Here is a 14,757-nt window from a genome sequence, read left to right as displayed (position 1 = left end):
ATGCTAGATGTTAAACTACTCTACACTGATAACCATAAAATTAGAAATGTAAGAAACACTTAAATCTACTAACGTGTCATTGAAAATGCTTATTTATATACAAATTTCATTATTATACAAAGGCTTTCATGATGCTACCTCCAAGTCTTCAATTTTAAAAAGGACAGAATGAAAATCTTAATTTAAAAATTTTTACATTGTGATAAACTTTGTTGCCGAAGTGAAAGAAGAAATATTAACATTGATTATCCAAGAAGCCAGAAGTTCAGCGTGAAACTCATTCTAAAACCATTTCAGAAAAAATAAGCATATATGCAAACATTCATAAAACTGTATAATATGCATATATGCAAGTATCATATATGCCGATACAAACAAAATCAGTTTTAATGAGGATTTTGCTGTTATCACACAAAAGTCCTGTATTTGAGGCATCACCTAAGACATGAAAATATTGCACATTTGTAAATCAACCCAGGATCTACCATAATAATCTTGACCAGCACAGAATCTCCCTGCCAGACTTTCTAGGAAGATAAATGATTTTTTAAAGGAAGTTTTATGCTATAAAAACATCACAAAACAATGTCAGTTATAATTACTTTCATTATTAGCTTCCGGTAGATCTCGTTTATTTCAAAACTTACTATTAGAGATCAATAAAGTTTTATCCTCAGTGATGTAATTTAAAAAGTCTGGAGATTTAAAAACAACAGTGAAGACCTTCATTGTCTTCATACATGACAGAGTACATATAGCTATTTCATATCAAGAGCAAATTACTATGCCAAAGCAGCTTTTACCACTGGAAGGCAGACATGACTTAGAAGATGCTATGTAGATTATTCCTTTGATTGCAGTAAAGCCACGTGCTAATTAACTTGTCAAGAGACAACACCAGCCTAGGACACCAAAACACAAATAGCTTTATGTACACATATCTATACTTGAGGCACTTCAATTTCCTGAGTTAGGCCCAAGACTCAGTTACTTTTTGGTGAATTCAGAATGATTAGGGAAAGAATGATTTTCCTTTTTTCTCTTCTTCTTTTTTTCTTTTTGTGGTCTCTCTCTCTCTCTCTCTCTCTCTCTCTCTCTCTCTGATTTGTTCTTTTTTTTCCCCTGATACTTCTGTTTCTTTTGTTTTGAAGAGTCCTCTTCAGTAGCACTGGAGTAAGACCCTTTCCTCTTTTTTTTTTTTTTTTAAATTTAATTTTCTCCCTGATTTTTTTCTGCTTTCTTCTCCTCTTCTTCATTTCCTTTTCTCTCTCCTGCAGAGCCTGCAGCTCGTTCAGCTAGTTTTCTTTGTCACTGTCTTTACTGCTTGGGCTGCTGACTTCCATCCAACACAATGTCCCTTTTGGCCTCTACCCGGAGAAAATTGCGGCACTCAAAAGTCAGATGACCAAGGTAGCCACATTATCTGCAGCCTGCTCAGACATTGCCCTTGTAACTTGGAATGCATGTGAGTGGGGTCACCGGAGTCCTGAGCTTTGGAGATCACGTTAGGTTCAGGTCCTTTGCGAGGACAACACACTAGCAGAGGGATCTCTTCCACCCACCACTGCCATTACAACTCCACAGGGCAGGGGAAAGCTGCCTGTGTTTCCTTCTTGCCCCTTGGTCTTTGGTTCTTTGTTGGCAGTAGAGCTAGCAGGAAACCCCACCCCCACCCTGGCAGTAAACATTTATAGCAAGATAGAAATAGAGTGGTGGCCATCTTTCTGCTCCTTCTTCTGACATTAATGACAAGGGAAAAGCTAATGCGTGGAAATCTGATTTTGAGTATTGGTCTGATGAGCATAGTAAAATATGCCTTTTGACATGTAAAAATATCTTAGTTAGGAATCCTATCACACCTGAGGGCATGCATCTGAAAACCAGGACACAGTGACACTGCTTAGTTAAGATATCAGACGCACTACTAGAACTCCATGATGCCACTGGACAGTATGTGAGCAGAGACCAAGAGGAATGATCCTGGAGAGATGCCATCTTGGTCAACCCTGCGGCTGGAGAATCTCCTCAGTTGTGGGTGGGCATTGAACTTTGCAGCTGGTATATGAGCACAGCGGCTGGGGATTCCCAACGCTGGGAGCTTGACTGAGCCAACACCACTGGGTGCTGGGCTTCAGGGAATCTCTAAGCACCACTCTGGGGCTGGGAAAATGTAGTCTAAGATGTGTAGGGCTGAAGTTGGGTTACCTGACACCCGGGCCTGACTCTGATATTTTCTATGAAAATTAGTTGGGTGTTTGAGAATACTAGTGAAATACAACATCAAACATATTCCTAACTATGTAGTTCCTGGAAGAAACGCCCTGTGATGGGACATTTAGAATGATGGACAAAAAGCAATAAAAGAATCTGGTTGAGTTGGTGGCCAGCTAGGCTAGTACACATGGCTCTATCCCCAGAGCACGCTGAACACACCAGAAGCTAGGGATTGTAACTTACTGCCTGAAATTTTATGCTAAAGACAAGCACCAAAAAAAAAAAAAAAAAGATACATTGACAGGTATTTCTAGCACACAGTCAGACATGGGCTAGTTTTAGAAGAAGAATAGTAAAAAGAATGCTTTCTGAGAAAGAACAGTAGATTGCACAGATACCAGGTCTTTTTGATTTTCTCCTCCTCCTCCTTCTCCTCCTCCTCCTCAACCAGAGGTTTCCCCTTGAGCATTGCAAGATAACTCTTACATCTGTTCTCTTTGGCTTTGATCTTTTACTAAGCAGAGAACTGCACACACCACCCAATGAAACCGCACACCCCCTCTCCTCAGCACACCTTTAAACTAAAATGTTGGAGAGGTTCTGCACCATTCCACCTCCAGGAAGTCCTACCAGAACTAAAGAGGTAAGTCCTCAGAAGGGCTGACCTCCATGGAAACTCACAGGCACATTTCTCTCAGCGGGACATTTACCTCAAGTTCCAGAAATGAAATGGCTCTTTGCCAGGAGAAAAGCCTGCTTCACTAATGGGGCCTCTCCCAGTGGTAAGGGGGTCACGAGGTGGTGGGTGGATTGGCTTTTTACAGTAAGAGCAGTTTGCAAAGTGGAGCCCGGCTGCCTCAAATAAATCACCAACAATACAAATGGATATAGGAGGCCTCCAGACCCTCATCCCCATCCAATCTCCTGGAACTTGTCCTCTAATCCTTACTGTTTCTAGCAAGACCTAGCACTTTAAATAATGTGTCAAAGTCTGTTCTACCTTCATGGTTTCTCTATTTGGAGTTAGAATTAGCTCAAGAGGGGACCGGGTTCTGAGAAGACATAACTGGGCAGGGCTCTGGAAAAGCATGGAAAAAACTGGAACCCTTATTGTCCAGCCTTGAATTAGCCACTTGGAAACAGGCGATTTTGGGTGGAGGCTGGAATTGAACCCCATTTGCCACTCCAACAAGGCAAGCTTGGGGAAGCCAAAACTCCTGGGCCTGCAGCTCCATCTGTGGGGCAAAGAGGCAAATGAGGCTTGCAGAGTCAGTGGGAAGATGGCAGTTAGGACACTCAGGTGTCCTGGAGGCAGCAACCCCTGCAGGATCTGGTGACCTATCAAATGTCCTTGTTACAAATCTGTGTTCAAGATGTACATCAGTCTATGTAGCTCTTTCTTGTTAGTGTTTCAGACAGTCTGTTTTTCTTTAGTGAAACTTTAAGATAAATGAAATTGTTCAACACTTGCATTCTTCATAACCATCTATCTATTAAAATAAAAGAATACAACTGTCCGAGGAAGTTTCAGAGTATGTAATATTTACAATACACAAGGAGGCAGTATCTAGGCAGGTAAATCTATGTGACACAGGACATCGAATGGGCAAGTCTACTATGGCTATAATGTTAACTTAGTATTTATAGACACACCTTAAGAAAACATTGCTAGATATTCCTGGGGTTATTTTTTCTTACATCAATTAGATCTCTGACCTACCTTCTTACAGCTCCTGGGCATTGGGGATGAGGCAGGTGGCTCAGTTTTATTTATGGCACCATAGGCCTTGCTGTTGTGCATTATACAGAGGAAACATTTAACTGAGTTCCTCTATCCCACTTCCCCTTCAGCTCTGACCTTGCTAGTCCCTGAATGCCAAGTTAGTCAGAAGCTTATCCACTAAGCATAATGCAAGCTCTTCTTTACAGAGCTCTAGGAGTCAGGTATTGTACCAAATCCTAACCAGAAGATATCTCTGATAGCTAACTCCCACAGCTGCTGTGGAAAGTGTGGCCCATCTAGATTTTGCCTTATGTGAAGCTCTCTGACTAAGAACCTGATGTAGCCAAGCTCACAGCTTGGAACACGAAGAGAATTCAGATGAAAACATTAGTAGAGGCACTTGCAGATGAAGGGTTGAATAGGACATTCTGCTTTCCTTGATCCAAAACTCTGGCCCTCCTTTAAGATGGAGGTGAGGAATTATACTTGCATAAAACCAGGGAGGAAAGAAGGTAGGTAAACCTTGGAAACAAAGGAAGTTTGGAAAAAAGTATTTAAAAAGTCAAGAAAACTTATCCAAAATGATATTTGGGAACCCTGGTTAGTAATTGGGGGTGTTGTTTGAAGAATATTTTCTTGGTATCTTTAAGGCAAATGAATAATTCAAATAAGATATCCTACATTTTCGCAGTGCTGAATACCACTACGAAATAAACAGCATTTGAGCACAGGAGACAAACCTGTCTTCAGTACATCAGCATCTAGCCAGTGCCTGGGGCATGCCGTCAGCTATAATATTCTCATGGACTCATTAAAACATTTTTCAAAACACATGATCCGTAAGTGAATACGGTACATATATGTAATTCTAAGGCATATATTAAGTGCTATTTATATCAATAGACTTGCATAGTTTGTTCAGTCTGGAAAGAGGGTATAATTAGTTCTCCCTCGCATCCAAAGAAATTGAAATTGTACATAGGTTAGTCTTCTTTCAAAGTGACAGAACACTCTAGAGCATATTTCAGAGAAGTTCTATTAAGAATATTTTTGGAAGGGGAAAGGGGAATATGATTAGGTATGAGAAGCTTGTAGATTCGAGAAGTCTGATGGGTAAGAGAATGAGTGGAAATATGCAGCCCTTGAAGGTGGGAGGTGGTGGGGCTCACTATAAAGTATCTGGGAAGTGAGAAGCTCTTAGGACTCAATAGGGATGACCTTAGCCAAAATGTCCAACAGTGGGGAGAGGGAACTGGAAAGTAGAGGGACAGGATTGCCAATCCTCAGTCAAAATTTTTGACTCAGAATTGTTCCTGTCTAAAAGAACTGCAGGGACACAAATGAAGAGACCGAAGGAAAGACAGTCAAATGACTGACCCAACAATTCATCTCATGGTGGGCCACCCAAGGCTGGACTCTGCTACTGATGCTATATCTGTGATGTGCTTGCAGACAGGATCCTAGCATGGGTTTCTGAGAGGACCTTCCAGCAGCTGACTGAGAAACAAATACACCCAATCATTGGACTGAAGTTAGCGATCCCTATGATTTAATTAGGGGAAGGATTGAAGAAGCTGAAGGGGAGGGAGACCCCATAGGAAGACCACCAGTTTCAACTAACCTGAACCCCAGGGATCTCCCAGATACTGAACCACCAGCTGGTCCAAGGCCCCTGGCTCATAAACAGCAGAGTACTTCCTAGTCTGGCTTCAGTGGGAAAAGTTGCACCTAATCCTCTAGAGACTTGAGACCCCAGGGAAAGGGGGACGCCTATGGGCAGGACAGGGAGCACCCTCTCAAAGGCAAAGGGAGGAAGAATAGGATGAGGAATTATAGGGTGTTAGGGGGCAATAGATGGAATGTAATTAATAAAAAATAAAATTGAAAAAGACTGGGTAGATGGCAGAAGGTTTAGGGGAGAGGTTTGTGTCGCACGGGTGTGTGCATGAATGTATACTGAAGTATATTATATACATAATAAGACTAGAAATGTGCCTTGGGTAATAAGGTTTGTGTGTGTGTGTGTGTGTGTGTGTGTGTGTGTGTATGTGTGTTTTCATTTACGTATGGAGCTCACCCATTCTTATTAGCTTAGCTAGCTAGTTTGCCTCAGGGGTCCTCTTTCATTGCTTCTAAATTACTGGAGTTACAGCTGCCACCATACCTGCTGTTTTTGCATGGACTCTGGAGTCCAAGTCCAAATGCCAGTCCTCATAGTTTTCAACAAGGACTTTGAATAACAAGCAACCTTTGATGATCTAACCTCATGTTTCAAGGGTCTTAGCAGGATCTGGAGGTTGCTAAACATGATAGAATGAGTGGCCAACTTGCCTCAGGATCTGCCAAGCTCTGGCTTCCTAGTGCTGGAATTCTAAGTAAGCCACCATGCCTGGGAACTTCCTGGGTGTTAGGGACAGAACTCCTAACAAGAGCAAGCCATTTTACTGGGCCAGCTATCCGTCCTGCTGCTTCAGGTTTCTTTCCTTTCCTACAGTTTCGCATTATATGTAATTATTTAAATTTTTCTAATTAAACTTGATTTCAGATGTTGGGGTTGTATGTGAAGATGACAGAGGGATCTTTCTGGGAGTTGGCTCTTCTGCCATGTGTGTCCTGTGGTTTGGAGGCAGGTGACTACCCACCCACTGGGCCATCTCACCTAAAATAAATAATTTATTTTTATAAAAATCCTTTAAATCATTGAAGTAAATGAAGTTTCACAAATTGCTTTAAAAGTCATGTTTTTTGTTTGTTTGTTTCTATGCTATGATTTTGTTTGATATTTCCGATTTAAGAGTCATTCTAATTATTTGAAAAATTTGATGAGAACCGTTTAGGTCTTATTTTTACTCAAAGTGGAGAGTTTAATTAGGAGCCTATATTTAGATGTTTGTATTCATGCACAACTGCAGTAAAATGGTGAGTTTACTATTGAAAAAATATATATATACTAAATTCAATACCCAATAAAACCTTTTCATTTAAAAAAAGAATATTTTTTTTAGTAAAAATGCAAACATGGGAAGGAGAGAAAAAGGGGAGTCAGGGAGGAAGAGCAGTCTAGGACCTGAAATTTCTGGCCCTCTCATCTTCCCTTCCAACTGTCTGAATGGAAAGCATGTAGCACCATATTTGTTTTATGCCAGATAGGGGATCAAGCCCAAGGCTTCCTGCTTAGAGGGCAAATGCTCTGCCAGCTCGTCAGAGCATCTTTGTCCTGTGGGGTTTGTTTACCTTACTAGATTACAGATAGAAACATCAGGACATTTTAACCTTAAGACCATTCCATCTCTAAAAATCAATGTCCTTTTGTTACACTAACACATGCCAATTCATTCATATACTGTTATAGAAATAGTGTGCCTTACCATGAGGCACTACTCCATACAGTTAGAGATTATTGAAGAGAAATCTCTTTAATAGTGCTTATCTACTCTGGCTAATGTTCAAAGAGAAGTCAGCCTCCATTAACGATTTTATTAACTTGTTTATATCTTTGGCTTATGTATTCCACATATACTGTCATCTTTAAATTCCTTTCAAGTCCTCATCCCAAGTTTCACTTTGAACAATTTAATCAGGGACAGGACCCTCAGGTATGGCTATTTGGGCAGTTGGATGATTTAAATTGCAAAGGTATTGCCAGAATCATTCCCCAAGTTCACCTTGCTTTTCCTTTTGTATACTTGTTACCTAGCTCATCTTGCCCACAAGGCAGGATTATACTTCTGACTAGAGCACAAGGGACTTCATGGCAGCCTAGGACTTAAAGGTGGTAGTGACCCCTTGAGATGTCCCTTGAAGGCATGACCTTGGACGAGGGCATGGGCCTAATGGCTTATTGGAAATCAGTCTGTCTCCTGTTGCTGTGGGAATGGAGCCTCATTGGAGGTCAGGCTTGGTGGGAAAACATTAACAGAACTTTCAGCAAACCAAATTTCACCTGTGGTACAGAATTTTCTTTCTTACAGTTTCTAACAAATGTAGTTAGTACCTTGATTTTTTTCCAACTGTATTGGAAGTAGCATTTCTTCAGCTAAATTCTACTTTGTATAACTTAATACTTATAAGCAAGCTTATTAGAAAATTTTTTATAACATCAATTTCACTATTTCAAGCTTCACCTGTATCCTCAGCACCTCTGACTGTGAGTAAGTTGTGGTCTGGCACCTACTGTTCAGGGATATATACTTATTTACCATCTCACTGGTATGGGTGATATGACACACAGAAGGTTATAATTATGGGATGTACTGCCCACACATGCACACACTGTTCATCATTAAAAAATAAGCCCATCTGTCAAAGAGGGTAAGGATCCACCACCCTAGTTCCCGCACCAGGGTATTGATTTTCTCCCCCCACCAAAACTCATAAAAATCATCCAGCAGATAGCCTCTATGTGTGGGCTGGGATAGAGGGTTTGGGAGAATTAAAGGCAGGATAACCAAGAAAGCAAAAAAGGAGGAAATTGGGGAATAATGTAATTCTATTTCACCTAAAAGTACTTTTAAGAGAATCATTATAAATAATATATTATATAAATATATTTTATATAATCATATATAATTATATATAATATATAATATAAAATGAAACTTTTATATATAATTATATGTATACATGTAATTATAATCTGAATGTTTTTTAAATTTCAGAAAGCAAATATATAAAACTTCAGGGCCCTTGAATGAGCTGCTTCCTGAATCTTCTCCAAGCATGAGGAGACTTTTATTTTCTGCATTTATTTTCATTGTTCATATTTCACATTTAGTCTTTTACTACTTCTACTCCTGTGTCTTGTTAATGCATTTCAGCAAATATCCCCATTGAGTCCTGGTAGCCTCTGACAACACAGTTCTCTGGGAGTTTCTAGAGGTTCCCCCCTGCCCCTTAAGGTCCACAACTGCATAGTTTGATTCAGTCTTCTGGCCCTCTGGTCATCTCTCCCATCTCTCCCCATATGTGATCCTGTCTCTCCTTCCCACCTTCCCCTCTCTCACCCAATTTACTTTTTCCTTATGCTTTTCATGATTATCTTGTTCTGCTTCTAAATCATTTCAGGTATCCACACTTGGGCCATCCTGCCAAAAGCAATGTGCAGATCCCATGCAATTCTCATCAAAATTCCAATGCAATTCTTCATAGACATGAAAAAAGCAGTTCTCAACTCTTGGGTCCATTTTTTAGTGTCAACACATAGTATTCCTGTGGAAAATTCAATACCAATCTCAAAAGACCAATAAGTAAAATTAAATCAGAGTTCATCTTGCGATCCAAACTATAATCTGAACTTACTATCAAAGCGGTCAAAAAAGGTCTTTTTGTTTCACGTGGTGCATTATTCTAAAAAACTAGGAAGGCAGACACAGTGTTACTCTAAGATCTACCAAATTCCCTATATGGCATTTTTATTATCATTAATATACGTTTTATCTTTTCCAAGCATAAGGTGTGTTTTGTTAACTTTTTGTTCATAAATTTACTCTTTATTTCTATTTCTAAATAATTGGTGAAACAAAAAAAATCATACTCTGTGGGGAATTAATTATTTCATACAAGTGCTTTGATTTAAGTATAGAAAAAAATTTCCAAACTAAAATAATTTTCCTCAAGACCAAAAAAATTACCCTCTATTGACACATTTTATAAAATTTTATATTTTGTCTTTTCATATCTATTATAAATATCTCTATATGACTTCATATTTTGTGAGACATACATGAATAATTTTTAGCTATTTTAAAAATTACATTATTATTTACAGTCCTGACTTGGCTTCCCTCCTGGTTCCCCTCCACAGTTCCTCATCCCATTCTTCCTTCCAATCTTCAAGAAAATGTCTCCACTCTGCCAGGCCTCAGCGCTCCCTAGAGCCTCAAGTCTCTTCATGGTTAGACTTGACTTCTTCCACTGAGGCCAACCAGTCCTCTGCTACATATGTCTCAGGGGCTTTGGACCAGCTCCTGTATGTGAGTTGTCCTGAAGCTGTTCGTATTTTAATGTTAATTCCATGTCCCCAAGAAGCGCTGCCTAGTCACCTACTCAAAAAGTGACTTGATCTTAACCTTCCTATTTTGATTAGTAAAATAAAAGAAAGTGAGGGTGAGGGAGGTGGAGAGAAAAGAGGTCTGGAGAGGTCTGAGGCGGTCAGAGGACGAGCGTGGAGGTCGAAACATAGAGGTCCACAATGACCAGCTATAACCAGGTGGGATTAATTGGTGTTAAATAGCTGTGAACATTTAAAGATTTTACAGGACTAATATCTCATATAGAAGGGCAGTTTGTATCTTTGTTTATTTGATGTAATCTTGTTGTGTATAGGGTTTGTGGATTGAGAATTGAATATATAAACCTGTATGAAAAGTTATTGGGCTGTAGAGTTGTGTTTGTGTTGAGTTTTGGGATGAACAAACACCCCAGGACGGAGGTGGAAAACAGGCGGTGGAAACCATCAGGGATAGGAGTCCCTTGGACAAAAGGAGACCAGGTGGCAGCTTGGACCAGGTGACAGAGGTGTGCATGGCTCTGTACTAAAATCGGGCCTGAGGAGTGAGAGACCTAGTGGCCAATAAAGAAATAAACCAATCATATTATTTTTTTAATATTTACTGCAACATATGTACACTGCCTGGTTGGTGGCCCAGTGTCTGAGAGATCTCAGAGATCCAGGTTAGTTGAGATTGCTGGTCTTCCTGTGGGGTTGCCCTCCTCCTAAGTTTCTTCCAGCCTTTCCCTAATTCAACCACAGGGGATCATGATTTAAGACTAATGAATGGGTGTAAGTATCTGTCTGTCTGAGTCAGCTGCTTGTTGGGCCTCTCAGAGGACACCAATGTTAGGCTTCTGTCTGTGATTACACTATAGCATCAGTAATAGTGTCAGGACTTGAAGCCTCCCCTTAAGATGGATCTCAAGTTGGGTCAGTCACTGGACTGCCTTTCCATCAGTTTTTTCTTCATTTTTGTCCCCGCAGTTCCTTTAGAAAAGAACAATTCTGAATCAGAATTTCTAACTGTGGGATGCCAACCCCACCCCCTTCTTGAGGCCCTTTATTTCTACTGGAGGTGGACTCTACAAGTCGCTTCCCCACTACTAGGCATTCCATCTAAGGTCCTTCCATTGAGTTCTAGGTGTCTCTCACCTCCCAGGACTCTGGTCCTTTCTAGAGGATCTGCCTACCTCCCAACCAAACTTGAGGTTGAATATTTCCATTTATTCTGCTGGCACTCAGGGCTTCTCTCCCGCCCCATCCCCTATAACTCATCATGTTCCCCTTTAGCCCTCCTCCTCCCCTCTCCTACCTAGGTACCTCCTTCTCTCTGCCTCCCATGATTATTTTCTTCTCCCTCCCAATGTGACTGAAGCCTCCCTACTTGAGCCATTCTGTTTGTTAACCTTCTTGAGCTCTATAGATTGTATTCTAGGTATTCTGTACTTTTCTGACCAATATCCACTTATTGGTGAGTACATACCATTAATGTCTTTTTGGGTCTAAGTTACCTCACTTGGGATGACATTTTCTAGTTCCATCTCTTTGCCTGCAAAACTCATGATGTCCTTGTTCTTAATAGCTGAAGAGTATTTCATTGTGTAAATGAACCATATTTTCTGCATCCATTCTTCTATGTGGAACATCTAGGTTGTTCCCAGCTTCTGGCTATTACAAATAAAACCATAGATGGTTGCTATGAATGAAGTGGAGCACATGTCTCTGTGGTATAGTAAGGCATCTTTTCAGTATATGCCCAAGAGTGCTATAGCTAGGTTTTCAGGTAGATCTTTTTCCAGTTTTCTGAAGAACCTTCAGACTGATTTCTAGAGTTGCTGTACCAGTTTTCAAACCCACCAGCAATGGAGGAATGTTCCTCTTTTTCCACATCCTCATCAACATGTGATATGGTAAGAGAAATTCTCAATGTCATATGGAAAAACAAAACAAAAAAACCCAGAATAAAGAAAACAATTTTCAGCTATTTTTACAGTTTTCTCTCCTACTTTTAACTTCTTTTGGAGCACTGTAATCTATACTTGAAATCAGAATAATTTAATTGCTGTGTCAAATTAAAAAAAAAAGTTTGGTTATACTCACAGAAATCAGCTATGGTCAAACATTCCATCATCTAATAATTTGATAATGTTTGAATCATCTGATAATTCATTTAGTTAATACTGTTATTCACATCTGATGTTTGTTGTTTATTCAATGCTTTTCTGATGCGCTCAATCTTAAGTCTTTGCCAACTCCATCTGAAGATGATGTCATTATGTAGGAAGGCAGTTCAAGGTTGAAGGGAGACTGTCATTGGACAAGAAGGAAGGATAAATGGGAACAAAGTTTTAGAAAGAGAGAGGGTAGCAAGAACAGGGAGAAGCAGGTGGGAGCAACATGGTAGCAGATGTTAATATTATTCTCTGTACATAAATATAGGTTGTTATGAATTCCTGATAAGAGATCGTGTGTGGTGTTTTCTGTCATATGTCAATTTAATTGAGTTTAAGAGAGCTTGTGGTGGCTGGGCCGCCATTTTTAATATTTACCACAACATCCATCCCATCCACCTTAAGTACATTGAATTTGGTTTATTGTTCAAGTCTAAGTGTTTCCAACTGTCCAATCTTATGCAGCTCACTGCTCAATGCTGGAAACAATGCATTTTCTCATTTTTGCTTTTATGTTATATTTAAAGGGTCCCTAAGTAATTAGCACTTAAATTTATACAAAATTAATCACTTGCCATTAGAAATTGCATATTTATTAATGTTTTATTGGGGACAGTGTGGAGATCAGAGTAAAACTCTCTGTACCTGCCTTTCTCATGTCTGCCACCATGTCTGACCTGGGAATTGAAGTCTTGTCTTTACTCCTAGGTACACCTCTACCTGCTGAGTCATCTCAGCCACCAATTACCCTTTTTTCTTTCAACAGTATAGATGAAAGCATATAAATCCTCAAGTAATTCTGAAAGGAAGTTTTCTGAATAATCAAAATGTATCATTCTTGTTTTTTAATCATTCTGCTTGAATCATTTGTGAGTTCTCTAAAGTGAATTACAGACAAAATAATTTATTAAAACAAATGACTAGGCAAGAAGCCTTATCTACTGACCCATTACTTCAGCTCCTTAATTTATTTTGGAAAATTATCCTTTTCCTTCACTTTTCCTTCTTTTTTGATACAATAAAAGTATTGTCCTAGGGACCCTTATTTTTACAAAAACACAAAATAGCACAACTGAGAATGATACTCTATATTCAACAAAGGAAAAAAAAAAAGGAATCCATGCTAAGTGACAACAGAATTTCCTCCTATTCTCGTCTCCCTAAGCATCTGTTTCTCACGTCTCTATTCTTAATATTCATAAGACAAATAATTTAGATTCTATGTCTGACAGAGATTATGCAGCTATTGAAGACCAGCCTTAGTTCAGAGTGTTCCGATTGAATACGTGGGATTAATTCAATGCTCATGTATCTGTTGAGGTTTGTTTGTGTTTGAGTATATGTTCAATTTTTGAGAAGGTACCATGCTCAGAAGAAGGTATATTCTTTTCTTTTGGAGTGAAATGTTCTGTAGATGTCAGTTAAATCCATTTGGCTCATAACTTCTGTTTAGTTTCTGTTCATTGGTTAGAGTAGGTTGTTGAAATCTCCTATTATTGTGTGAATTTTAATGTGTGGTTTTTTTTTTTTTTTTTTGGTCTTTTTACTGACCATAAGCAGATATGAATTAATCCATCTTTGGTGATCTTAGAGGGCAGGTGGGAATTTAAGGGAGGGCTTCTGCCCTAATCCTTGATAGACATTTGGCCAAAGCAACCGGACCACCCATGAGTGGGTGTGGACTTCTCCAGGATCCCTTCTTAGAGTGGAGTCAAAGGAGGTGTTCTTACTAGCAGAGAAATCAGACTTTGTGGATAGTTCCCACTCTGCTTCAGGGAGGTATGTTAGTCCAGGAATTTCTCACCATCACCAGCCATCCGGACTAGGCAGAAGAGCCCAGGCAGGCAACAGAACCCAGAGTGTTGTGTCAGGACCGAAATGCCCTCTGCAGTTGTAAGTATGAAGTCGATGAGGAAGGCTGAAAGACTCAAGGCCTTTTTAGGGGGCAATATCCCTATGGCTGATCAGCTTGCTTGAAAAAATCAGGAAGAAGCTGTAAATTTTTTTCGAAAGACAGATGGGTCTTTTAATCTTAACTTTTAGAAGTGCATTACATTTATTAATTATTCATTTGTGTGTATTATATGTATGTGTGAGCATGGCACGTGTCACAACTTTAAGAAGTTGGTTCTTTCTTACTGTGTGAGTCTGTCTCATGGATCAAATTTACATCACATTTGGCAGCACGTATGAATCTTTTGCCCATTTTTACTTGGCAAGTAAAGATTAGAGTTTGTGATTGGACAGTGGAGAAAATGGTGAGACTGGAGGTCTAAGAGAGAAAAAAAAGAGGCAGGAGGAGAGGATGAGGAAGAGAAGATGAAGCGGAACCCCTTGGCTGGGAGAAATTGCAAGTAGCAAGGGTATCATGGGTAGGGGGATAGGTTGCTATGGTGAAATAGCTGCCCAATCTAGGCTTATTGCTTATAAATAACCCTGGAGTGTGTGTTTTTATGCAGGTTTATTAGGGGTGAAAATCACTGCAACCAAAGGTTGGCTCTTAAACTATGACTAATTTATTTCCTGGTGACTAACACGACAATGGAGAGAATGCAGATGGTGTTTGCTGCTCAACTGCAACCAAATTCCGAGATAGCCAGAAATCACCTGCTCACTGGGTACCAGAACTGGACAAAGTAGAACCGCAAGGTTTCAGG

General features: G+C 39.7%; 1 protein-coding gene across 1 annotated transcript; it reads right to left on the bottom strand.

The window, feature by feature from the left end:
- Nucleotides 1-987: 987 nt before the first annotated feature.
- Nucleotides 988-14,306, bottom strand: LOC308417554 (uncharacterized protein; the record flags this gene model as incomplete). The annotated part of the gene is given in 4 exon segments (XM_080912928.1): nucleotides 988-1,203; nucleotides 1,206-1,223; nucleotides 1,225-1,271; nucleotides 14,240-14,306. Coding segments are annotated over 4 exon segments (348 nt in total).
- Between the last annotated feature and the right edge of the window lie 451 nt (nucleotides 14,307-14,757).

This window comes from Micromys minutus, assembly GCF_963924665.1.
Source record: "Micromys minutus genome assembly, chromosome: 2".
In the NCBI taxonomy this organism is placed as follows: Eukaryota; Metazoa; Chordata; class Mammalia; order Rodentia; family Muridae; genus Micromys; species Micromys minutus.
The sequence above is the reverse complement of the archived record's forward strand: the minus strand, read 5'-3'. Positions and strand labels throughout refer to the sequence as shown.